Source organism: Aythya fuligula, chromosome 18, assembly GCF_009819795.1.
Source record: "Aythya fuligula isolate bAytFul2 chromosome 18, bAytFul2.pri, whole genome shotgun sequence".
In the NCBI taxonomy this organism is placed as follows: domain Eukaryota; kingdom Metazoa; phylum Chordata; class Aves; order Anseriformes; family Anatidae; genus Aythya; species Aythya fuligula.
In genome coordinates, this window is record NC_045576.1 from 272842 (window position 1) to 299797 (window position 26956).

The window sequence follows — 26956 nt, forward strand, 5'->3', positions numbered from 1 at the left end:
TGTCCAAATACAAAAATGAAACAAAATAATGATCAGAGCCACTGACACTCAGAACCACCTGGCTGAACATGATTACCCCACATGGCTCCTATTGACATGAAACACAGAGACGTTTTAAAATGAAAAATTTGAAGCTACAGCCAATTAATTGGCCCCTTATCTTTGCTTTTGAGAAATTATATAATTCTATTAAATGATCCTTTTTTTTTTTTTTTTTTTTTTTAATTTTTATTTTTATTTTTCACTTAGGTCTGATCCTTAGAAAATGACAAGCAGCTTGATAAAGACCTGGGCAATGGAGGCCTGGAACGGCCCTTTCTTTTTCAGTGTGTGGACCGTACTCACCACAGAGGGTGCCAAAACACAGTGTATCAGAGTGGCACTTTGAGGTGAGAGTACAATCCCACCATGTTACAGAAGTCTGAAATTGGTGGAGGGAAACCAAGACCGTGGCAAGGGACGGGGCTACTTCGGAAGGCTCCTAGGTCAGGCTGAGAACTCAGATGTGGCCCTGCTCCAGCACCACCCTGGGAAGAGGTTTCTGGCTGATGTTTCTAAACCTTGAACATGGAGACTCCGACTAGAGTTCAGTGGGTGACGCCCCTCAGGCTCTGGGCCTGCACCTCGGGACACACGAGCTTGCTCGTCTTTGGAAGAGAAACCAGGGCTGAGGAGCTGCGACACTGCGTACGGTGAAAGCACTTCTCCCCCTAAGGGCGGAAAGAGAAGGAACGTTCCCTGCCGCAAGGCCTCCGTCAGCAGCGAACAGGGTGGGACGGCCCCCACCCGCCACCGGCCCCGGCGCGGCGAGGAAGCGCCCTCTGCAGGCGCCGCCAGCCCCCGCAGGCTGGGTTTCCGCGACCGGGCGGCGGCACGGCCCCCCCAACCCTGGCCTCCTGGGAGCTCCTGCTGCGGCCCCACGGCGCGCCGGGGTTTCCCAGCGCTGCGGGAGAGCGCTGGCGCCGGGCTACCCCGCTCCGCGGTCTGGGTGGGTGGGCTCGGCGGGGTTCTCGTGGAAGCTGCGCCAGCCATGCGGCTTCCTACCCCCACGGCGCTCCGTGCGGCGTAGCCCCCCTTCCCTCCCTCCTTGGACGCTCACGGCACGGCCTTCCTGCCCCACGCAGGCAGCATGGAGCAGACCGCCTTATTTTCCCTTTCTTCCCACAAGTAGGTCTCTACACCACAGGAAACAGCGTATGCAGCAAATTGCCACACATCCCTTAGACACCGCAGATCCTCACACATGCACTGTAATGGAGCAGAGGCTCTACCCTTTCCTACAGGACTGTGTCAGGGACTGCTAAGGCAGACAGAAGAATGGAGCAGTTCATAAGTGCTTGTGATATATGGAGTTATAATTTGTGCCAAGAAGATAGTTGATATTAATAAAGAAGGGGGAGATGTAGGAGTGTTGCCATGGGGGTCAACAAGCCCCATGGTTGATGATAACATCAGACTCTTAACGATGAGGCCATCAGGAATGTAGAGTTTAGAGGGAACAAAGAAGGATGATTCAGGAGACTCCATGCAGTCTCAGGTTGCTGTTCTCCAGCTGTTAAGGCATGGAAGTTGCTGGGTGTTTGCTAGTTGCTGGGCAAAGTTGTTTGACCAATGAGAAGTTGCTTTGAAAAGGACTGCTGCGGGGCAAAAGGTATGAGAGGGGAACCTGTCCTCAAGATGAAAAGGCAACACGATATAATGAAGTTATGTCATCAATAAAGAAGTAGAAAAAAAAGGAACGAATTGAGATGGGGAAGATGCTAAAACTTATCTGAATTAATATTTAGCTACATATATGGTAAAATATCCTAATTATCTGGGATGTAGATGAGAACCTTATGAGAAGCATATGTAAAAAGGAAGATATCGTTCAAGACCAATGGATTAGGGAAGGACGAACAACTCATTAGGGAAGAATGAACAACTTGTTGGCAGGAAACAAGGCAAAGATAAACAAAAAACTTCTAAATACTGTCCAACAGAAGGTCAATGTCCAGAAAGGTAAAAAGTTTAACCTCCTCTTCCTTGTTGCCTTCATCCTGAAAGACCCCTGCCCACAACCACCAGGCTACATTGCGCAGGCGCAACCAGGAGGAGCTAAGGGCGGGGAGTATAGAAATGAGTACTTGGAAGAGGTCTGCCTTTTCGGGGGAAATAATGAATATGCATTACAGCTCATGTAATATGTAACAGTATTCATGTATAAAGTTGTGAGAGATGACCAGGCAGGCGTGCACCTTTTTGAGGGAAGCTATTCCCAGTGTGCCTGGTGCACCACAATAAAGTATACCTACTTTACAACCCTATGGTTGTGGAGTTTTCCGCACGTCAGGATAGGGACAGGCTAATAGGACAGGGACCAGGACAGGAACATTGATCCCCTAAATAAGATAAGTTCAGCCAAACTCAGCAAACCGCTCAAAGAAGCTTGTATAGAAAGTCGCTGGAAATAGGCGCACCGGAGCTGGAAAGAAGCTCAAGCTGAGAGAAGCGAACCTGCGCACACAACTGCCCCTTGGTGGTAAGCAGTTACGCATTATGGAGAATCATATGTCCTTAGAAACAAAGACTGTCATGGTAACCTTACAGCTTATTCCCTTTATTAACTGTGATAAATTAGTAGGGGTTTGTTCATTTTTCTTTGAGAATTTAAAGAATCTACTGAGGAGATAAGGTTTCACAAATCACGGCATTGAAACGTGGGGAGAAAGCAAGACATCCTGTTTTGCCCCCACCTGAACACAAGCGTTGTGCATGATCACCGGAGGAAGAATAACGACCCCCAACAACAGACTGTGCAATCTCAGGACAGGTCTCGACAAGCCAACAGGTCTCGACAAGTCTCGACAAGCCGGAACTTCAATGCTATAAAACAGCGACACTGGAAAGGGGAAGTTGCGTGCCGTGGTGGAGCGGAGACTCCCCAGCCTCCCAGAGCTGTTTTGCTTGTGTCTGCTTACTTGATTAATAAAATAATTTCAATAGACCAGTAAATTGTGCGGTCTAACTTATAACATTAACAATGAGACAGTTTATGATTGTGAAACATGGGACCAAATTGAGGTCAAGGTGTGGGACTCTGCTACTAAAAATGACAAGGTTGCAGCGGGATTGCTCGGCACCTGGCGAGCAGTCTCTGAGGCCTTACAGAGCCATGTGGGACCACAGTCAGAAACGTGGGGTTTGCCGGATAGTGAGGGAGCTGCGGGCTCATCCACCCATCCTTCTACACCATTGCCCCCCCCCCCCCCCCCCCGCCACTACTGCCATCACAGGCCTTTGCTGTTATGCCCCCTGGTGACCTGGATGTGCCTTTTTACCCAGGCCGTATTGGCCTTGAAAAGGAGATGGATATGTTTCCCTTCAATCCGGAAAGAATGGGATACATAAGACTTGAAGGCTGAGTTGCTTAACAACTTGAAGCGAAACATATTGTTCCCATGACTAGCCCTGGAATTCTCCAGTGTTTGTAATCAAGAAAAGGAATGGAAAATTGAGACTGCTATATGATCTGAGAGAAATTAATGAAGTCATGGAAGACATGGGAGCACTTCAACCAGGATTACCAACTCCAACTATGCTCCCCCAGTCATAGACATTAAGAGTAATAGAATTAAAGGATTGTTTGTTAAACACTTGCCTTTTAAAACTTTGCCATGTTTATGTTTCAATTGATACCTTTTCTGATTGTACATATGTATAGGCGTACTTGGGTTTAATATGTAAAAGCAATGATATGTATATTTAGAAAGTTCGATGTTAGTGTATGCGTGTTGGTAGAGTGTAGACTCCCTGCGCACCCAGCACCCCAGCACTGTTTACTTGCCCTTTAAATATTACTAAATTCAGATTGATAACATGCTGATATTGTTCCAACCTTATGGAGAGATGTTTGCTGACTTCCCTTCCTCCTTCCTCCCCCCTCCCCCCCTTCTTTTTTCTTCTGTTCTTCTGTTTAATTGTTATCTAAGCATGAAAGTTGAAAACATGGAGGACAAATGAGGTTTCTGTGCCCATTACCTTGGGAATCCTTTTCCCTGCATCGGATGTAATCCATACTTGGGTAACTGCTGCCCTACTTGCTGTAAGCGTTTACACTCAATCTCATTACAAATGAGATAGCCCTTACAGTCACCAGTGTGCCATGCAGGTTTGTTTTTATTTCTCACATCTACTTAGGGTTGACTAAGAATGTAGAGGCCAAACAGCAGTTACATGCATACCTACTGATTAGAAGCAGGTAATGAATATTTGTTGTATGCATAGAAGTCTCTAGTGTCAGGAAGCCTGCAGCAGCTCTGGTCATGGACCTCATTCTTCTGATTTCTAAATGTTAAATAAATAAATAAATATGCAGGTTAGTGGGGGTAATTGAATTATTTGTGGGGTTGTTACAGGTCTGTGGCTATTGCACATGTTATGCCATATTACTGGCAAAGAAATATTATCTCCCAATTCTGCTGAAAGACCTGGGTTCTTACAGTAGATTATATGTGATATATACATGTATCTTGGGAGGCACCAACAGGATTTTCAAAAAACACTGATTTTGAATAAGTGCCAACTCTGTCCTTCCTTCATGATGACAATCCAGTGCAAAAGTGTGAAAAAGACCGCTGCCAGGTGTTTGAGCAGAGATCTTTGTGGCACTTGGTGAATAAGAAGGGTCCTTCTCTGCAGCCCTTGAACTTACCTGTCTTCCAATATCACAGCTTTTGGCTCGCAGTTTGTTAACTAGAATTTCAGCAATATCAGCTTGTTCTTCAGCCTCTTCCAACTTGTGCTGGGTCTTGCGGCATCGACAGAGATTAGCGTTTGCCTGTGCTTCCTGAAATCATGGTGCCATCAGTGACATGCACACAATCTGTCATCACCCTGTTCCACTTAACACCCTGCACCTGCTCCATAGTAATGTAACCTAGTACAGTTAGCCTCACAGCTCTATCCTTGCAGTGCCAGAACTCAGTGCATTTGTACTACTTACAGGAACATGAGTACTGGGAAAACTGGCTGGTGTGACTCCAAAAGTGTAACAACTCCACGATAATTACAGCTGTGCCTGCTCTGTTGTAAGCCAAAACTCTTTAAAATATAGGGAATATTCAAAGGTAATGGCCACCACTGTCCCATCAAACTGAGTATTCACTTATTTTAATGAACCTGGGAGACCAGACTTTTCAGAAATATCCACCCAGGACCCACAAAGATTTAAAGAGTCCTGCACTCACAGCTTCCTCAGCCTGTTTCTTGTATACTTTCACTTTTAACTGCAGCTTGTCCACCAGTTCCTGAAGCTGGGAAATATTTTTCTTATCCTCTTCAGACTGTGAGAAGTGAAAATAAAGTCATCCTGGAAAGATGGACCAACGTGATGCACTTAGAATACAAGAAAGATACAGAATAGAGCAGAGGATTTGAAATACCTGGTAAGTGAGCTCCTTCAGTCTTCGTTCATACTTGCGAGCAACTTTCACTGACTCTATTCCTCGTTTCTGCTCAATATCAAGCTCATTTTCTAGCTCATGAATCTGAAACAGAGTATCATGATAAAGACAGCAAGCTGCCAAGAAGGGCTGCTGACATCATTGTAGGATCCAGGGTTTTGCAGACTAAGGGCTGCAGAGCAAGTGGCAGTGCAGAGCAGCTTCCTGCAGCTCCTTCTTGGACTAGCTAAAACCCATTCACCATGCTACATTAGTAGTGACATGGTGTGTGACGCCACAGTTACTTATACAAAGAACTTTGCTGTGTGTAGCTGGGGCAACTTTAACAAAAATCAGGCTTAAATCTGTCAGGGAGGAGGAAACTGAAACAGTGAAGGGAGGGTTGTTCTGCAGTGTATGCAAGTCAAATTTGGACACCAATTGTTTTATTTTTTCAGTGGATATTTCCTTCCATGACCAAAAGCACCTAACTCCCAGTCAATTGTGCTATATCTTGTAACAGGAATAGATTGAGTGCAGTAAGTGGATCAGGCAAATGTTCCATCTAGCCTAGTGCTCTGTCTCTGGGAGTGGCAATAGCAGATGCTATCTAGGGATGGCATGGAAACCTGGCCACTGTCTACTTCCCTCACACTTGTCTAGCTTTCACTGTCATTAGATTAGGAGTTTCAGTTGACATATCTGTGCCTGTTCCCTTAAGTGTCTGTTTATAAACAGCTGATTCCTAATCCCTTTTTGAACCTTCCACCACTGCCTCTACAGTCTTCTGTGACAGCAGTTTCCAGAATTTCACTGCCCAGTCTGTATAGTACTTTCTTGTATCTGCTTTAATGTGACCTCCAGGCAAAGATCTTCTCTGTATGATTTGTCCTTCTAATATTGTGCATTTTGATGACTAACCTTCACGAATGCATCTAGTTTACTACTTTCATGATTCTGTAAACTTTGATCACATCCTTCTCATCCATCTCTACTCCAAACTGAAGAGTCCTAGCCTTGTTTGTCCCTCATCATAAGGCTTCACCCCCTCATCTGCCATTTCCTGGAAGGTTCTCTAACTGGTGGGTTCTTCTTGAGATGCAGAGACCAAACTACCTGTAGTACATATAATATAGTGGCAAGTAATGCTCTCTCTCTATCTCTGGTCTCAGTGCCCTTCCTAATAAAGGCTAACTATTTTTTTTTTTTTTTTGGCTTTTTGCTTCTACTGCACATTGAGCAGTTTCTGAGACCTGTCATGGATTGAGATCTCTTCTTACTGTAACTGCCAGTTCCAAACTTGTCCCCATGTAAGTATGTTTTAAATTATTTTTCCCTAGGAGTATGCCTACACTGGTGTTCATCTGCCACCATCTTTGCCCACTTATTCAGGTTTTATGAGGTTGTTCTCAAGTTCCTTACATGCAGTGCAGCATTTGACTATTCAATGTCAAATTCATCAAACCTGCTGGAAATCCCTACTGTAACATTCCCAAGGGATTCCAGCAGCCAAAGATCAACTCAGGACCCTGAAACTGTGTACCCCAGTTTCTCCCATACCTTTGCCTCTAGTTTCTGAAGTTGCTTCTTTCCACCCTTCAGTGCCAGCTGCTCAGCCTCATCCAGACGGTGCTGCAGGTCCTTCACCATTTGTTCCAGATTCTTCTTCATCCTCTCCAGGTGGGCGCTGGTGTCCTGCTCCTTCTTCAGCTCTTCTGCCATCATGGCTGCCTGGTTATAGTACAGAGTTATATCTTCACATCACTAGCAGTTCCGTGCTCCTGTTGGGAGCAATGAACAATGACCAGCTTCATATTGGTGTTTGGATCTCTACATTCTCAGTCAGTGTCTATGGCTGTGCTAAGGGTCTGTCATATAAGAATGATCACCATTTGTTGGTATTTCTACAGGTACTCTGCCTTGGAGTATGGGCAGGGTTGATGACAACAACAACAACAACATCCAAATGACTCAGGATCCAAAGTTTAAAAGCATCTCTGCTAAACTAAATGATTTTAAATATCTGGTTGTTTGGTGCTTAAGTTTCAGAGTCAGACTCCTTAGCAGTGTTTATCAATTAAATGACTCTGAATGTCTCCTAGTAACAATGAAAAGCTTGTGCCTGTTGAACTCTTCAGAATCCTGAATAGCTATCACCACGGTTTCATAAAAAGGACAGAGAAGCTATAGGGGAACCTGCAGCATGGCTGCTGAGGGGGAACCAGAACTAAACACAGTACTTCAGACCCAAGCGTGTCATGATGTGTTGCAATAGTGTAACAATTTTCTGTTTCATCTTCATACACCATTTCTGGATAGTTCTAACATTTGTTTCTTCTGATACTGTGGAACAATTTCCTTGTTTAAATAAAGCATTTCTATTCTCCCTTTTTATTTTCTGTATCTCTTGCATAGAGAAGCACATATGATTTTAGTCTCAGTTCCTGTTTTCTGCTGTATCTAAATAGGACTTGGTTTGGGCTATTCTTCCCATTTCAATTTTGCCATCATTTGTTTTTTGCTTTCTATCTACCCTGGAAGTCAAAGTGAGTACCCACAAAGTAGGTATTAAAAAAGAGGAGACACGGTTCTTTTCAAAACAGACTGGTAACAGAACATGAGTACATGACCTAGACTGAATGGTTCTTCCATGACAAGCAGTAGAGCAGAGGCTGTGCAAGGCCCAAGTAGGAGGGATTGTGTGTCACTGATATTTCTGTTCCTAAGTTGAATAATCAATTCTCCCCCGCCTAAGGCTATCTTTCTAAGTATAAATGTGACTGGAGTAGTATAAAATGGAAAAAAGGGAAGCAGGAGAACTCACATCTATAATTGCTTTTTTTGCTTTCTCCTCTGCATTTCTGGCTTCCTGAATGATCTGTTCAACTTCATTCTGTAAATAAGTAATGTCTGCTTCCAGTCTCTTCTTGGTGTTGAGGAGGCTTGTGTTCTGTTGGGACAGTCCAAAGACAGCTCATTTCCATACCATTTCATGCCAGACCAACATGCCTATTACAAAGGAGATACCAAATACCTGAGAGTGGAGAATCTGCACTCGCTCACTGGCATCTATCCGCTCCTGCTCAGAAACTTTCCAGACTCGCTCTGTCTGCTCCAGGGCAGCTCTCATCTCCTCAAGTTCTGTTAGTCATCAGGTTGGTTCTACGCTCTATCATAGCAAGCTGCTCCTTCAGGTCATTATTCTCTCTCAAAGCATCATCCAAATGGAGCTGGGAATCCTTTGAAATTGAAAGCACCATGAGATTCAGAGGCAAGCAGAGTGTCAAAGTCTTTATAGGACAGCTGCCCTTCTGATCTCTACCTGGAGTTTGCCCTTGCATGCCTTTGATGTGCTTCCGTGTCTCTGCCACCTGACAGTTGGCATGGCTCAGCTGTATCTCCATGTCATATTAGATCTCCCTCCATCTTCTTTCTCAGCCTCAAAGCATCATTTCTGCTTCTAATCTCAGCATCCACCGCAGTTTGTATAGAATCTAATACCATCTGGTGATTCCTCTTCAGCTGTTGAATTTCCTCATCTTTCTCTGCATTCCTTCTATCAACATCTGACTTCACTTGGTTCAGCTCCAGCTGAACATGCAAGATTTTTACTTCTTCGTGTTCTAAAGAACCCTAAAAGTGTTGAAACAATATTATTTGTCTATGTAGTGTCTATTCTAGGAAACGCCCATGCAGAATTTTGACACTTCACAGTCAGTAACACAGACGTATTTGCATTACTGTGGACCTTCAGAAAAGGCCTAACTCTGCAAATGCAGACTGCTTTTCCCATACACAGGAATTATTATACCTTAGTGGGATAGTAATCAATAATTTAATAATAAGATTTCTTAGAACAGTGACTCCAATACCACAAATTCTGGGCACCGAGAGCTATGTTGACACTGCAGAGATAACACAACATGTGAAAACATTAAATTTCCAGGAAAGCCAAGCCTCATACTGAGAAGAAGCTTGCTGTCATTTGTGTCTCAATGCTGAATTCTGTTTAGAGACTCTGCATGTAGTTCCTCCCAAGGTGCGAAGCCCCAGCAACTGTGGGAGCATTCCCCCCTTCCATACAGCCGTTTCCCTGTGATATTCATATCATCTAGCTTACAATGTTTGGGAATTAGAGTTTGAGGCTGGGTCTTTAGAACAAATGGACAGAAATAAGCGCATCCAGAGGATTAAGCATTTGATGTAGCCCTGGCATTCCTTTTTAGAATAGACCCTCCAGAGATACATAGTTCTCCTTCTTGTTTCTACAAAGAGCCTGTGGTGACTAATTCAGGATTAGACTGCTGACATTTAGATACAGAAATGGGACCAGATGGATTCTCATGGCCACTATAACTCTTGTTCCTACTGGTGTCCCATCTAGTGTGATCTCAAGATCAGAGATGTCAATTGTTTTTATTCCATTTATTCTATCTAAGGAGAGCTATTGCGAAAATGAAATGAAGCTCTTCATGGAAGTGGACATCACAAAAGAGTAAAAGGTTGTACTATGGAAGTCCTGACTGAACTAAGCATAAAAATATTCCCCGCACAAGAATGAAGCAGCAAGGGTAAAGGTTGTCCAGCAATACTATGAATCTCTCATCCTTGAAAATTACAAAAACAATTAGAATAGGCTCTACGTAACGTAATGTATTTTTGACTAGGGAACAAAAAAACCGTCAGAGTTTGAACAACAATGACCTTTCTGTAGCCTTTCAGAGGAGCAAAATCAAACTGGTGGTGCAAAATGAGCTTAGTTTTAGCCTGGGACTGATTTATTTTGTGTGTGTGTGTGTGTGTGTGTGTGTGTGTGTGTGCGCGCAAGGTGGCACAACAAGCTATGCTACATTAGGAGAGGGGCAGCGTCTATGTTATTTGTTCTGCTTTCTCCATTTATGGTCTCTCCCAAAACAAGACCCCTTATTGAGGACACTTGCCTCTGCTTCTTCTAATGCTGCCTGAAGGTCACATTTTTCTTGTTCAGTTTGCTTCTTTGCTTTCTCCAGTCCATGATTAGTTTTTCCAGCTTCAGCAATCTGTTCAGTAAGATCAGAAATTTCCTCTGTAACACAGAAAATACACAGAAAATAGCTCATCTTGTTGCCAATGGCACCTGCAATTGCTGTTTGACAGTGGGAGTGACAGAAGAGATAATGGTGTATTACGAAACGGCAGTGAGAGGAAATAACAGATCCTGTCTCATGTGCAGTATTTATTTCTGATTACCTGCTATTTCCAGTTCAATGTGCAAGTTTAAAAATGAGGGGGACCAACTGGAGGGAGCTTAGAGAGTAGTATCAGTTACCTCTGGATAGTGATATCATATCTCCAGAGACAGTTCTGTTTGATTCCCAAAATCCCAAATTCATTCCCAAATTCTCCCTCCCCAGGGATCACTAAACTTCACAAAACAGAATTGAATTCCTTTACACAATTAGTTAGCTGATTAAATGCCAATCTGTTGTGCCACATCTGCATGGTGCTCCAACCAGAAGGCAGACAACAGCCCACCAGGTCTTTTCTAACGGTAATGACTGAAGTGGTCTGAAAAACATGAGTATCTGTTTTCATCAACATTTCTGTCTGTTCAGTTAATGTGTTCCCTTTCCATCAAGGGGATTATGATGGTGTGAAGGAGGAGAAATATAATGATGGTGTTAGAAACCATGAGGAAGTAGGATATTATCATAAGCTGTACTCATGTGCTTGTAGGTGAGCTTGTGATGAGCTGAACAGGAAGGAAAGTCACCTAACCTTAGTTTTGTGGGAAAAGCATAAGAAACAAAAGCTTGGGAAGAGGCAGAGTTCTGGTACCCCAGAAACACAGAAGCATCTTAGCATGATGGATCCCAGCTGACAGAGATCTGAGAACTTACGCTGGAGGTTCTTATTCTCCCGTCTGACAGTCTCTGCCTGGTCAAGAATTTCTTCATAGGCATTCTTCATCCTGAATATCTCAGTGCTAAGGGAGCAAGACTCCTTCTGGGCAGCTTCCAGGTCAGCCTGACTCTCCTGGTACTTCTGCTTCCACTCAGCCACAACCTGGAGTGACAGAAACCATCAGAGCATAAGAATGGCCCGTTCTTCAACACTCCTGTCCCTGCACGTATATGTAACAAGAACATCAGAGGCATGTCGTTGGGTCACAAAATCTTCTTCATTGCACATTCACTGCCTGTGACAATCCATTCACTGGGATACATACTTTGTCTGTTTCAAGGGCAGCTACTTATATTATCCTCTTCAGACAATAGGAGTGTATGCCCCCAAGCTCACAGGTAGGTGTTTGGTTTCACAGCAACTTGGACACAATGTCGTTAGTCTGAATGAGGCTGTGTGAGCCTGTTTATTATTTCAGGACCCAGTGCTCTTGCACTCAGCTCACCAACAAAGATCGTGCTATTTTCTCCTATTGTCTCCTGCACAACCCTGCAGGCCATCTTTAGCTCATCTACCCATTTCAACCACATACACAGGGCTATGCAACATCACTTGGGCAAACAGTGTTGAGCCTTTTAGTAACTTTATTAAAGGCAGTGAAGGTTGGAACTGATTAAGGAGGTTGAAAGCTATGCCTAATCTGAATAAAAGGCTGGAAGACTAGCACAGCCAAAAAGTAGGGGCTTGTTAGAATTTATATGAAAACTTTCAGTCTACTTGATCAAAGACTTGATACAGATCTTCCAATTTCTCCCTTGTGAAAATGTCATGCTTTTTAAAACTATCAGAAATCTATGTTATTATATGATGTGGTTACCTTAGATTATTCACACTGTGACATTATTATTACTACATGTCCTGTTTGGTGCTCCTTACCCCCAGTTTTGCTTTGGATAAAATATAATTTATCTTATTGTGAGTGCAGAACTTTCATGCTTTCAGAATTTGGCCTGGCCTATCAGATTTTTATGATATTCGTATCTGGTAGGCTTTCTGAATGAACCTTGTCAAATTCTTCTGCTTTTTATCAAATGCTGCACGGGCTGCGTTCAAACCTCTCCATTTCAATCATGAGGTCATCCACTTCCCCCTGCAGCCTCTGCTTTGTCTTCTCCAGTGAAGCACACTTTGAATTGACAGCCTCAGTCTGCTCCTCTGAATCCTGCAGCCGCTGAGCAAGCTTCTTTCTGCAGGACAAGACATCAGTACTGAGAGAAGGAAAAATTCTGACATTCTGAGAAAATGGACAGGAAAGAAGTGTGGCATAGGAGAAAGAAGAAGAGAGAGCAGCATACAAAGCTGTGATAGTGTGATCAGATAACATCAATAGGAGCCTAGGATAACAAAGAATGCTTGGAGTGGTGTGTAGGCTGGGAGAATACACAGAGGAGATATGGACATGTGAGTGATCATAACTTGGATGGGGGACTCCCTAGAAATCTGGGAGAGAGGTGAAATATGAGATGGAACCAGTGAAGAAACAAGAGTATCCAAGGGGTAGCCTACACCAATGTGGAGAGGAACCAGAAACACACTTTCAGTATCATCAGTGTCAAGAGTGCAATTTTTCAACTACTATGTTTAACTCTATAGTTAATACACTGGAATTGTCCATTCTGTAGAAACTTTAACAAACCTCCACCTCTCCTCCTTTAAACCTTTACTCCCTCCCTTTTTCAGTCCCAACACATTACAAAGTACATTGCTCTGCATATTCCCACTACAAACATATTCTGGTTTCCTCCAGTTCCTTCTCACATTTTTACATAAATATCCTTCTACTTGTTCAAGATCATCCCTCCACATACTTTGCTTCTTCCAGCTCTTCCATGCGCTGAATAGCATCTGTCTCATATTTGGTTCTCCCACTGGGCCACTTCGCTGTTGGCTTTGGACAGGGCACGCTGCAGCTCACCCTTGGCTTCCTGCTCCTCCTCATATTGTTCCCGGAGCAAGTCACAGTTGTGGCGAGCAGACTGCGAGGCGTGGGCTAGGGCATTCTTGGCCTGTGTAGTTAGAATGATACAAATTGTCAGAACACTAACCGTTTGTGACTGGACATTTTACTACATTTGATAAAAAAACAAAAAAACAAAAAAAAAAAAACCAAACTCCACATCTCACAGCCTATGTACAGCAGTTGCTAGAGTAACTGGAGGAGAAAAGTGAATAGCATTTGAACTCTGTATTTCAGACTCGACATTGTTCATCAGGATCAGTTTCTTTTTGCCCAATTTGTCTGGATACTGCCTCTTAAACACATCAGCATGAGTGCTTCAGGCAAAGATGCAATAAATTCAGCAAACAGGAAATGTGTGAATAATTGCTCACAGAAGATGTTTTCCTGTAAGCTTTTTAGGTAGAATTTAGTGTTTATCTGAAGGTGGAAGAGACTTTAAACTGTATTGCCATTCCTAGTCCTGGGTACTCCTGGTACTACTGGGTACTCCACTACTGTCTTTTTTTCACTGCTGCTGTACCCTTTGCCTGAATGATTTCCTGTAGGAGTAAGGGTATGTACACAGAGCTATTTTTATTCACTTCCTTCATGTTTTTGAACTTCAGAAAGAATGGCAAGAAGGGCTTAAACTGTCTTATTTAATTTCTATGTCACTTCTGTGTATTATATTCCAAGGCAAAGCTCAAAAGTTTCACTGTCTAATGTCTCTGCCTTCATTTTACAGTTTCTGGGCCAAATTAAAACAACTCACCTTATTTTCTTCCTCTAGTTGCCTCTTCCAGCTCTTCTGTCTGCTGTGTGAAAGACTGTTTGCTTCTAGTCAACTGAGAAATCAATGAGTCCTTCTCCTCTAGTGCTGCGTTAGTTCATCTAATGAGAAAACACTTTTTTTTTAGACGGAAAAATATGAACAGACAGACATAAAAATTCATATGAATGAGAAAAGAGGATTACATGGAAAAAGATTACAAAATACAATGTGGTACAAAGAAGGGAGAGTAACAATTTAATTCCACCAGGTAGGAAAAAGCTATCAAAGATGAAACACTATGCTAGCATCAAAAGAAAGGGGATGAGCTGACTGCAAAACCGCACACTGGGTTTTGGTTCTTTTGGGTTATCTTTGTTTCTTTGGGTGGAGTATCCATGACGGCCACAAGGAGGAAATTCTACAGTCCTGAGTTTTGCTCAGATCACTCAGTGATGAACATATAAGAAAATACACAGGCATTCAGGCACATATTTAAGTGCTTGGCACAGGACAATTATATTTTGTCTAGGGACACACCATTCTTAGTCTGTAGACATGTTTTCTCTGTGTTCAGGTCATTAATTAGCCGCATATGTTCATCATCTTTGATTCTGACTTCACTGAACTGGTCTTCAAGAGCTCTGCACATCTTTTCCAAATTGCTCTGTTAAGAAATAGAAAGCACATCTGTCAGCTCATCCCGTTGTTCAGAAGAACAATAATAGCGATGAGAAATGTTTTTTTCCTATGCAGCAACCTTGGCTTTGGAGACAGACTCCATGTTTACTGGCCAAGTTCATCTATCTCCATCTTCAGCTCACTCTTCTCCTTCTCCAGCTTCTGCTTGACTCGTTGCAGGTTGTCGATCTGCTCCCCAAGCTCAGCTGTGCTGTCTGCGTGCTTCTCCGCAGGGCGGCAGCTGTGGCTTCGTGCTGCAGCGTGGCCTCTTCGAGGTCGCGGCGCATCTTCCTGAAATTCTGCCTCACGCTTCTTGTTCATCTCAATCTGAGCTGCTGTAGCTCCTCCTGCTTCTTCTAGGCGATCGCTGATTTCTTCCAGCTCCCTGGAAAGTTCAGCTCGCCGCTTTTCAGTCTTTGCATAGACTGCACGTTCAGCTTCAACTTTCCTCCCTCCAATTCCCGATTCGAGCCTATGAAAATTAATTGGTTAAATGAAGATTTCTGAATAGAAGTACTTGAAATTACCTTTAAGGAACAAAGAACATACCATTCACTTCCATTTATATCAGCATAGATAGTGAAACACCACTAGAAATTTCACTGAACTGTGTCCTAGGACTTAAAATACTCAGTTTTGGAGCAGCAGTGAATGTAAAATCTGATACTTCATTTTATGTTGTATTTTAGAATGGATTCATTATGTAATGACAGACGTAGTACTGTACTTTTCTAAAGCATGAGGGATGTGCCACTGACAAATATAAAATAATATGAGTTTCTTATAAATTTGCAGAAGGTCAGGCAGGCCATCTCCAGCAGCAAACAAGATGGAAGGAACCTTGGGATGATCAACCATGGGATAATGTCACTTAAGGGAGTTGGTCTTCCTGTGTCTCCATTTGGAAGGTGATTTCTGCCCCGATGATGAGAAAATAATCAGTCTTTTGTTTTCTCTGAAAGGTAATTCTCAGTAGCTTCACTACTGTTACAAGTCAGCATTGGAATCCATTTTTGAAGTCTGCCACAAGGTTCACTTAAGTGATTTCTTATATAGTCAGCTATGAGTATAGACCAGAGCCTCTTTAAAAGTGCCCTGAGATGGAATAGCACCCATGTTTCATTGTTTTATTCATGTGTAGATAAATATTTTTGTAGAACAGTCTAAAGAAACATAAATTCTTAATTGATTATCAAATATTAATTCTAATGAACCTTGTGGTAGTTTTAGTTGCTGGGCAGCCAATTTCCACCACAACTGCTCTCTCACGCTCCCTCCTCAAAGGGAAAGGGGAAAAAATATGATGAGAAAGGCTCAAGGGTTGAGATAAGGCAGGGAGATCACTCAACAGTAATTGTCACAAGCAAAACAGACTCAACCATAGGGAGACTAATGAAATTTATTACCTTTTACTAACAAGCTAGAGCAGTGAGAAACTAAAAACAAACTACGACACACCTTTCCCCCAATCCATCCTCTTCACCTCCTTCCTTCCAAAGGGCACAGTGAAATAGGTGTTGTGCTCAGTCCTTAATGCTTCATCTCCACCACTCCTCAGTCACTCTGACCCTGCTCCATGTGGGGGTCCCTCCCACACGATGCCCTCCTTCACATACTGATCCTGTGGGGCTGCCCACAGGCTGCAGCTCTTCAAGAACTGCTCCCATACGGACCATATGACTCCGTACCATGGCGTACATACCCCAGGAGCAAACTGCTCCAGCAGGGGTCCCCCAAGGGCAATAGCTCCCCTCAGGCCCGCTGCTCCTGCATGGGCGTCTCTTCACAGGCGGCAGCTCTGGCTCGGGGCCTGCTCCTGCAGGGGCTCTCTATAGGCTACAGACTCCTTCAGGGCAGATCCACCTGTTCCACTATGGGCTGCAGCGTGGAGATCTTATTTTCCCTTTCTTAAATATGTTCTCCCAGAGGCACAACCAATATTGCTTAATCACTCAGTTCTGGGCAGTGGCAGGTCCCTTTTGTAGCCAGCTGAAACTGGCCTTTATCTAATACGGGGCAGCTTCTGAACTCTTCTCACCTGAACTCTTCTCAGGCCACCCCTGCAGCCCCCTGCTACCAAAACCTTGCCATGTAAACCCAATACAAAGCTGTACTCAGCTACTAAAAATATCAATATCCCTTAGACTTTACCTGAAGCTCCTTGATTTTCTTTTGCAGCTGAGAACTTCGAGCCTGCTCATCCTCAATTTTACTTTGCAGCTGGTTAATTTCAAAATCTTTTCTGTTAAAGAACAAAAATGCAAATTCCATATGGTGAAGATAAAATATGAATTCTAGAATTCAAATGTCAGTGCAATACTTTTTTAGCCTGTCATCCATCTGTTTCCTATCATTTTCCAGATCCATGATGGAAACCTGAGACATTTTCAGATCCCCTTCCAGTTTTCTCTTTGCTCTTTCAAGGTCCATTTTCAATTTCTTCTCTTGTTCCAGAGACCCTTCAAGCTAAAACACATAAGACATAGTTTGAAACACATAAAACATACCTCAGTGGTAAATATTCCTGATTTAAAAATCTTAACTTAAATTGAATATTGAAAACTACAGAAAACAATCGTACTGTAAATGCTTCTCATCTCTACTTTTGATACGCTCACTACAGAGTCAGGTTTTCTCTTCAGATATTAATCTGGCCACAACTTGGCCATTCACAGTTGAAATGAAAGTTTTTGAAAAATACCCAAATTATTTTTTTTCAGTTAGTGCAGTTCTTAGCATGCAGACTGCAAAACATCGACAAATTCCCAGTGTCTGCAGTGTCATGGTGTATATACATAAATTTTATAAGTTCACAGCAAGCTTCAGAATGTCACAGATACACTGCTGTAGCTAATTGGTTAAAATGGGGCACAAAGGCCTACAATGCTGGAATATCCACTGATAAACATAGATTAAACAGGCAAGGAAATATGGAAGAAACACTGGATTCCACAATACCCTCTCAACTACCCATGAGTTATTAAGTGAAATTACTAGAGCTGGCTTGGCTGCTTTAGATATTGTTTACATACCTAGCTGCAGATTTCTACCCTCTCCTAATCTGTCAGAGCATCCACCTACAAAACTCCTTTTTTTTTTTTTTTTTTTTTTCTTTTCTTACAACATCTACTTGCTGCTCCAGTTTGGTCTTTGTTTTGGTGAGTGTGCTGACTTTGTCTTCCTCAGCTTGCAGGTCATCCAGTGTCTGCTGGTGTACCTCCTGTAAGGCCTTTTTCTCCTTGATGAGTTTGGAAATATTTTCATCCAGAGCTGTCATCTCTTCAGTTAGATTCTTTACCTGTTAGGCAGCAAGCATCCATACTATGAGGGGGTGCCATGGGAAATAGACTAAGAAGGAGCAGTGAGTGTAGCCTTGCAAAATATTGTATGGGTTACGTCAAAGTGCTCTCCACTAAGGTATATACTATTAATGATGGGAGTAACCAGCATCATGGCTGGCACACCTGTCTGACCCTGCAATGGTAAGAATTCCTGCTTGAGTTGGTCTTGACTACCAGTTCTATCCTGCTAGTTTTAGTAGTGGAATGTGTGCTAGATTTTCACAGCCTCTGCAAGCTTTACTTTATTGGGATTTACTAAAGGCCTCTGGGTTGTTCCTGCACAAAAAATGCATTTCCTAAATACGATACATTTCCTAGGCACACAGATGTAATTTCTCAGAAAATGAGGCTTATTAAGTTATTACGAAACACAGTAAGTGAGTGAACAGCTGTGTGGTGTTTAGCTGCCGGCCAGGTTAAACCACAACAAAGAGAAATATAAGAAAACATTTGGCATCTGCAAGATCAGTTCTCTTTGATGCACATGAGAAAGGCTCAAAATAGCCATTTTGTACTGAGCGACCCACAAGCATACTAGTTCTCCATCCACAAGAGACACAAATATACTGGCTCCTTATGTGTAAAAATAGTGGAAGATAGAAGTTCTCCATCAAACACCTTAACACCTAAAAAAAGTTAACTCATTTGAACTGCAACAGGAAAATAATAATATTTTTTTTTCCTAAGAGGAAGTTATAATTTTAGCAAAATCTTTTATGCCACAGGCACTTAGGTGTTACCTTTCCTATACTTTGGGAACATATCACTTCCATTCAAACCACTTAGGAAATTCTGTAACTTGCCACAGAACTGAAAACATTCTGGGGAAGAATAATTTCATGATCCCTGTCACCTTATTCTCTGTTGCATGCTTGTCCTTTTCCATTCTGGCCAGAGTCTGTTCAAGATCATCAATATCTTTCTTCAGCTCAGAGCACTCATCCTCAAGTTTCCTCTTCTTTGCTGTCAGTTCAGCGTTCGTCTCCTCTTCATCCTCCATTCTTTCACTAAGTTCTTTAATTTTAGCTTCCAGCTGAATTTTACTTTTGATGAGACCTTCACATCTCTCTTCAGCATCAGCTAGATTTTCACCATCCTGTTAGAACATATTGGAGGCATGTTATATTTTCATAAAAATTATGAAAGGTAACATGTTGCTCAAACACCACCTCCAGGAAATGAATTGTATAAGTCAGGGCAAAAGTTCACATGCAAACCACAGTAATGCACAAGATCTAATCATGGGGAGATTGAACTGCTTTGTCATGGCTTAGGAAAGTGGAGCATAATCCCACAACAGAGACACTTCCTTTCATCTGGTCAGATATTTTGACTGTAATAACACGCCATAAAAACTGATCGGTTTGTGTCATAACAAGGAGCCTATTGTATCAGCAACATAAATAGGTGGGTCAGCAAACTGGATGTCATGGAAGCGTGAGCTTAGATGTGGATTTATAAAACACAGTATTTCATAGTCATCTTTCAGAGTGTTGGGGATGATTCTGTCTGTAATAAGCTCTTCCAATTAATGACACAAGTCTGATAGTCTCTCTCCCAACTTCTGCCACTTAATTCACATGATGCTTCCTTGCTCCCATCATTCTCTCATCAAACTCTCATCAGCCAAGACAGGCTCAGGCTCATGGCTAAACAGGATTGCTCAACCTAAATTTTAGCCTGCAACTTATCTATCATTTGAGCAACATGACTGACAGATAAAATGTTACCCAAATTAATGCTACTGTGAGGTATTCTAGGCAGAATACCAGAAAAGGTATATGTTGCTTCCCATAAGAGTTGTGGCCAAAAGACATCACTGCAGTAACGTAGTATGTTGTGTATAATTCTCTCTCAGATTCCTACTGAAACTCATGGGGCACTGAAAATAATGGTTATCAAGTGTGCATTTTCTGATAACAAACATGGACAAGATGGCTCTTGAGGAACCCTTCAAGCAGAGTTGATTGAAATTCACACAGCAATGGGACTTAAAGAGCAGACAGGAAGGGCTGTTCTAGTGATGAAACAGTAAGAAACTGTGATTCAAGAAAGAACCAGACAACACTCTGAGGGCAACGATCATACCTTAGGACTTCTTTTATGCCCATAAATTTGAAACTATTGAATGCTTCAAATGGTATCCTAACGTTGAAGTTAGTTAGCTAAATATGGTCTTCTTGCCTTTTTTGGATTACCATACATGAAGTGAAGCCTGAAATGCTTATAGACTAGGTTGGCTCTGGAGGACAGGGCATTAAGTACCAAAAAGGGTACAAAGAAACTCAGAAAAATATGTTAAACTGAAGTGCTGAAGGAGGATTCGGGTAAGGAATCTTGTTTTCAACATGCATGGTTACATCCTTGGGGCCTAAAACAATACAGGACTGTCCAAAGAAGGCTGGTTTGGGAGCACATAGAATCAAGTGACAGGTCCACTTGCACCAGACTGCCCTTGGCCACAGAGAATCTTTATTATATTTCAACACCTTCTTGCCTTGTGCAATTTCAGTCTCTGCTCAGCACTGTTGTAGCTGAAAAGCATGTCTTTGTTCCACAGTTTCAGTCCTGTCTCTGACAGGAAAGCAGCCCCATCCCTGGCTCCACATTTTAGTGGTCAGTAAATGAGGAAATAATCTGTATTTAATCCAGATTTGGAGACCACAGGTAGTGCACATTGTATATAGAGTGTAACATCTAAAGCACTGAAAAATCTGGCCCTGTTACCTGTCTGTTTATGTAGGACAACAGAAAAGAGAATTGAAGAGGCAGTAGGGTGAATCTGAAAATGGAGGCTACTCACAGACTGAACCTGCAGCTGCAGGTCATTTTTCTCTTGCAACAGGGACACCATTTTCTCCTCCAGCTCCTTCCTCTTTGCCTCAGACTTTGCAAGCTCTTCCTTGGTTTTTTCAAACTCTTCCTTCATATTTGCCATCTCCTTCTCAGATTCTACGGTCTTCAACATGGGCTTCATCTTGAAGTACAGCTTCATCCAGGGCCAGTGCTTGACATTCATGAATGCTCTAACATTGCATTGGATGATGTTAAATGGATTCTCTGAAAACACATGAAAACACATGATATAGATTATCAGACTAGTGAGACTTGTGTTAGAAACAGACTCTGGTTATTGGTCACACAGCATCAGCATTCTGCTCAGGGAAGTTTTGTGTGAAACTTTTTATCTCACCTTGCTCCTTTCTATTAAAAGTCATTTCTAGGCCCTGGATTGCTGCATGACTAGTTCAGTAGCATGAACAATAGCTATGTATGGACATGGAAAGAAATACTTAAAAACAGACAAACTTCTCTGGAATGTTGCCTGGAAATCTCTGAGACTTTCCCAAATCTCAAAGAAAAGTGCAAGTGCTCTGGTAAAGACCAGAATGAAAACTAATTTCCATGAACTATTGCTGTTGCGATTACAAATATGGGAGTTACTGTAAATCGTGGAAGCAGTATCTTGATGCTTTTGGGTCACAAAAAATAGCAACTATAGAAATTATTAAGACAGAACATGAAAACAAAAATTAAATCTTTTTTATGGTATTGAACGCCAAAGGATTTTCGTTTATGCCCATAGTTCAAGGGGACCTTCAACAGTTCATTGTAGAGAAATCCAATAAGAGTTATTGAATTCTTAGAAACTATGCCTGGGTCAGGAAGTCGCTGAACTAAATATATGCTGTAGAATATTATAGATAAAAGCAACTGGTTAGCAAAGAGCTTCCTAGTGATCCTAGCTTTCCCTAAAGCTTTCACTTGTCAACAATGTTTGAGACAGTTGCTTGGCTGCTGCCATCCCTACATTCCAAATGTTGCATGACTCATTCCACCTTAAGGGACAGAATAGAATTTGGAAGGGTATGTGGGAAGGTCAAAAGTATAGAATATTATATACAGTATAGAGAAAAAGTATTCTCTGTACAAGCTAGAATTCTTCATCTTAGATGATGAAGTCATGAAAGAAAATTGAAGAGAAGGAGAGCAGAATGTGATTTGTTTCCTTTCCTTACACTACTGGATTAATGAGATTCAATAAAATTATCAGACAGCACAAGCCAAACAGCCTACTGAACAAATGGAAAGGTTTGTCTGTCTCCATCACAGGGAGAGGTTGAAAATGGTTCTAAAAGTTAGTGCATTCCTGGAGGAAAGGTTCACTGTTAAATATTAAATATCATGGTCCAGATGCACAGTCCAATTGCTAAACAGCATTGCAAGGATTTGGAAGGCTATAACAAGGAAAGTATTAGTTTCTGCTTTTTCTGTTTCCCCTGGTCTTTCTAAGGGTCTTCACTGGGGACAGATTTTTTCCCGAGAGAGGGTAGTGCATTGCCAGACTTTTGGTCTGTCACAATAAGTTACTTAGTGTGTCCTTGTATTACCTTCTTTCATTCATCTTTTTAAATTCAGTTCTCATGAGGTACCCTCTGCACATAGCTTGTGTATGAGTGATTGAGGCTCACAAGCTTCTCATCTCTCATCTCTTCTAGGAGTCCTAAGAGACCCGCTTGAAGAACACCTAAAACATAAAAGAGGTTTGAATAGTTTGAGGGCTAGGCAGATACACAACCATTGGAAGCTGATGCAGTATAGTTAAAGAAGTTTTGGAAGAACACCTGCAGAGTAAACATTGAACAGCTAGAGAAATTTGGGGTTCATATCCTCAGTGTTTCTGTGATTGATGACAAGTCACGTTATATGTGAACTAATCACACTATTGCAATGTTATTTGAGGCACACTCTAGAGTAGGTTGTGGAAGATCTAGCTCATCAATAGTTATTAAAACAGAGTTAACTTGCAACTTAGTATGATATCTTATCCCGTCGCTTCACTGTATCCTTCTGTGTCTTAGTGGTCAGGCTCTGTAAACTGACATACAGATGGCTTGAGAGCCATACACAATGATGTCCATATAATAGTATATACAGTTGGGTTTGTGTCCAGAGATAGTACTGCTTTGATTGTGTTGGTCAGAGAATCAGTGTACCACCTAATGCTGCTTTGGATATGGAAGAGAGACGTGTGTACCTAAATCCCCTGAAAAGTCTGTCTTCCTAAACTTATCTTAGCTTGCCTAATGTGCACTGCTGTCAGGGAGTTCATCTGGCAGGAGAAAGGGCAGCACTAGTTCTAGTTACAGCATGCAGGGTCATTCTGGTAGCATGGTGTTGCCTGGACTGACAGGCCTATCCTAACACATACCCCAACGAACCAGACAAGTTTTGTGTGCTCCTTCTTGCTTGTACTGTACTTTGTTTCCTAGTCATCATGAAGGCTGATTTGATCTGGAAGAAATTCTTTAAACAAATGGTATTTTTTTTTGCCACTGATTGTACCCACTCTTCCACAAGGACTTTACCTTGGTATGGCCAAATCTGTATAGGTTGTGGTCCACATCAATAGAGGAAAGAAGCTTTTCTGAAGCACTTTTGCTGTCAGTGAATTGGCCTTCTGGAATGGCTGAGGCATTAAGAATCTTGTACCTGTGGTAAGACAAGTTGCAAGGCACTGGTTGCAAACAGTGTGAGGAGACATAGGAGTCATCATATATCATAAGATAATGTGATTGGAAACTGAGCTGTCTGAAAGCAGCTGAATATGCTATCTGAAATTTAGACAGTCTTGGCTGAACAGAACATGATGACAAGAGGATATGTCTGCTTTTCAAAGGAATCTGCTGGCTGTGTAACAACATAGTATGCTGTTACATACAAAATAATGTGCATACTTAACAGTGTTTGCAGGTCCAGGAATTAGGAAGAACATAGTGAGAACATGTCAACCTTCTCTTCCCATCTTGTTTCATTGACCAGAAAAAGGCTATTTAAATTAAAGTAGAAGGTAAATTAAAACTGCTGACAAAAAAAAATCTATATTCCAAAAGGAATACAGATCTTGCAGAAGTCACTGTCTGTATAAATTTTAACAATGAAGCCTTGAGTTTGTGCTAAAAATGGCACAATATTATTTTTTAGCTAACAGAAGTCTTAGTGTTTTGTAAGGTAGCTTAATGATTAAGGTAATCCTGTGTCATGGACAGGATCACCTCACTCTTCTAAAGTGTTTTCCTCAGATACAGGAATGAGGACGGGTGACTGCACTCTGGCGCACTTCTTGTTCTCAAGTATATCTTGAAAGAAAATATATAAAATCAAGATAGTGGAAGTGGCACAAGAACTTTATTCTGTATTTTAGGCTTCTGTTGTAGTTCTTCTTAAACTTTGGCATGTTTCTTTTGTACTGTATAGCACTTTTTGGTTCTGGACCATGGCCATTATGGAGAGATCCCTTCACCTTGTCACTTCAAATTATGATTTGACAGTTGAGACCAGCTAATGCCATAGTGAATTAAACAGCAGGTTGCAGCACATATTCAGAGAGGTCCTGCATCCTAGACTGCATTTCCTCAAAGTCTGAATACTCTTGTCGCAAAAAGATTAAAAAATAATATTGATTTCTTGGGAAAGGGGAAGGAAGGGAAGGGGAAGGAAGGGAAACAGAGGGGAGAAACAGACAGGCTATGCCCTCTTGAGGGGAAGAGCTTTTTACACCAGGTCAGCATGTAAGATGCTACTGATACATTTATTAATAATAACAACCAATTCAGATTCAGCACTTTATAGTAATTGAACTCACTTGAGCCAGTTTCATTATCTCAATTTTAAAGAAGAGAAAGCAAGACACAGGATGCAGGCAACTGACCGAGCACCAACAAAGCCTTGGAGTTGGGAATGCTTAGGTACCGCACTCTAAGGAGACTGTGCTGACATTTATTATTCTTGTATTGTTTTGTAAGCCTATAGGAGACGTACAAAGAGCAATCTATTATGCCATTTAATTCATTGCCCTAAAAACATTTTGCATCTTTTTGAATCACCAGGCAATGACTACAGTTCAGAAACAATATGGGTTCTGATGAATCAACAAATCTCTGATCAAAGAGGGAGAAGACTGGAGAGACCTAAGACAGTATTTATGATGACATTCCCTCAAATTCCACTGCAGTAGTCTGTTTCAGAGGATGTGTCTCCATGATATCACCAGATTTTTCACCTGAGTTTTGGGTTTACTGAATCCTTAAATTAACAGACAATAACTGAAGACCTACCGTTGCTTAAAGTCTGCATAAAGGATTCTGCTTGGAAACCCCTTCCTGCAAATTCGGATGCCTTCTAGAACCCCATTGCACCGCAGCTGATGCATCACCAAGTAATGGTCCATTTCACCTTAAACAAGATACATACATCATGACTGTTTTTATTTTTTAATTTATCCCCCCCCCCCCCCCCCCCTCCAGGAGTCTCCATATTTACTAGCATGACAGTGCAACTTCTCCTTTTGCTAAAATCATCAGTTCTTGGTTAAGGATGAAGGAAATGAAGACAGAACATGTTTCAATTCATAGAAGTGAAAAATATCATCACTCACTGGATGCATGTAGAAGTGGCACAATGTAGAATGTAATACAATCTGTATAATCAGCTCTTCATGTTATGTAAGATTTTACCTTGGATTTTCTGTAGAAGTATTGACTATACTTAACCTTGATTAGATTTGATAGATAGATTCCTACACAGTAGAGGATAAGGAAGATGCTTAAAGTTTTTATCAATCCTTTTAACTGCCTGTAAAGGACAGCTGGAATAATAAATTGGAATAATTATCCTTCTTCTATAACATCTATCAGGTATAACAATTGTGAGGAATGTTTTAACAATTCGTGTCCATAAAGAACAATTCTGTTTGAATCCTGTCTGCCTCTGGGCCCTGCACTGGCAATTTAATTCTTGAACCACAGATGCAGTGTGTCCAGTCTCTCCCTCATTCTAGTCAATTATCACTTCTTAAATTTATGAACCTGTTTGCTTTTGTTATTCCGGACTTCTATTTCTAACACTGCTATAGATGTGTCTGTGAATGGCTGGGGAAGAATGTTTTAATTACTCGTGTGTCTGGGAGTTTTCAGAACCACTGATAACAACTAGTGACTGTTATGGGATACTAGTGGATCTTTGGTATCTGGTTAGGGGGGGCCAAGAGATAAAGAGGAAGGAGAAAGAAGCTGAAGGGCGGCTAGGAGACAAGACTTGAAGAAGATGTTCCGTAAACTTGGTATGGTGCCCAGTAAGTACAAAGGTGGAGAGGAAGACTACGAGCCTTCAGCATGAAAGACCCCTAGGAGACCCCAGAAGAGACCCCAGAGGAGACTGCGCATGCTCCAGTAGGAGGGACTGCACCCCGGAAGCTAATTTTAATAATCTATTTTTTTTAGAAGTAGTAATGAATATGTATTAGTCTAGGAGCATAAAAATCAGCTGCTTGATGTAACTGGTGTGCGTCCTGGTGGAGCGGAGACTCCCGGTGCACCCAGCGCTGTTTGCTTACCTCTATTCCTTATATTCTTTCAATAAATCCTATTTTTTATTTAATCCTAATTTGAATCCTGAGCCATTTATAACACAATCAACTATATTCCTTAATCTTATTCAAAGTATTGCAAACAAAGTACAATTGAATAAAATAGTCTTGGAATCACTTCGTCATGAAGAAATTTCTCAGCTCCTAGAGGCATTAATTAATGCAGAATGGTACATATTGCTAACCCTTACCTTTTCAGTGTAATTAATAAAGGTGTACCCAAAGAAATGGTTAGAAAAATCAAGCATAAGCAGCCTAAAAACAACTAAAATCAGAAAATGACCAGTTTCTCTTCACTTTACAATCCTTAATTTTGTTCACACATTACTACTTTTCTTTTTCTTAGAAGGCAAAAGTCTAATTTCCTCTGAGTCATCTCTGAATATTAAAATAACAGTCATATTTGGCAAAATCATTCATTCATGTATATTT

General features: G+C 41.7%; 2 protein-coding genes across 2 annotated transcripts in view; both read right to left on the bottom strand.

Annotated features, from left to right (window-relative positions):
* Positions 1-1964: 1964 nt before the first annotated feature.
* LOC116496661 (myosin-7-like) lies at positions 1965-8553 on the bottom strand. The gene is made up of 8 exons (XM_032199901.1): positions 8458-8553; positions 8248-8373; positions 6984-7154; positions 5424-5528; positions 5229-5324; positions 4694-4828; positions 4021-4082; positions 1965-2097 (listed from the first exon to the last, which is right to left on the bottom strand). The coding sequence occupies exons 1-8, from the start codon at positions 8551-8553 to the stop codon at positions 1965-1967; spliced, it is 924 nt and encodes a 307-aa protein (XP_032055792.1).
* A 4-nt stretch (positions 8554-8557) lies between these two features.
* Positions 8558-26956, bottom strand: part of LOC116496662 (myosin-4-like) — a 40706-nt gene continuing 22307 nt past the window's right edge. Inside the window, exons 20-34 of the mRNA XM_032199902.1 lie at positions 24158-24236; positions 23466-23589; positions 20900-21154; positions 18950-19192; positions 17877-18053; positions 17076-17221; positions 14865-15227; positions 13502-13640; positions 13236-13372; positions 12422-12553; positions 12084-12120; positions 11303-11468; positions 10364-10488; positions 8925-9056; positions 8558-8662 (exon numbers count right to left, since the gene is read on the bottom strand). Of these exons, the coding sequence (XP_032055793.1) occupies positions 8558-8662; positions 8925-9056; positions 10364-10488; positions 11303-11468; positions 12084-12120; positions 12422-12553; positions 13236-13372; positions 13502-13640; positions 14865-15227; positions 17076-17221; positions 17877-18053; positions 18950-19192; positions 20900-21154; positions 23466-23589; positions 24158-24236 (2360 nt within the window). The remainder of the gene's footprint in view (positions 8663-8924; positions 9057-10363; positions 10489-11302; positions 11469-12083; positions 12121-12421; positions 12554-13235; positions 13373-13501; positions 13641-14864; positions 15228-17075; positions 17222-17876; positions 18054-18949; positions 19193-20899; positions 21155-23465; positions 23590-24157; positions 24237-26956) is intronic.

Bases quoted from the DNA above. Each gene is read 5' to 3' on its own strand.
- LOC116496661 (XM_032199901.1), bottom strand. From the start codon at position 8,553: ATGAGAGCTGCCCTGGAGCAGACAGAGCGAGTCTGGAAAGTTTCTGAG. The intron at 5,325-5,423 runs GTATTTCAAATC...CACTTCTCACAG, and splicing joins TGAAGGAGCTCACTTACCAG to TCTGAAGAGGATAAGAAAAA. The intron at 4,829-5,228 runs GTGAGTGCAGGA...CCATGATTTCAG, and splicing joins AGAAACAGGCTGAGGAAGCT to GAAGCACAGGCAAACGCTAA.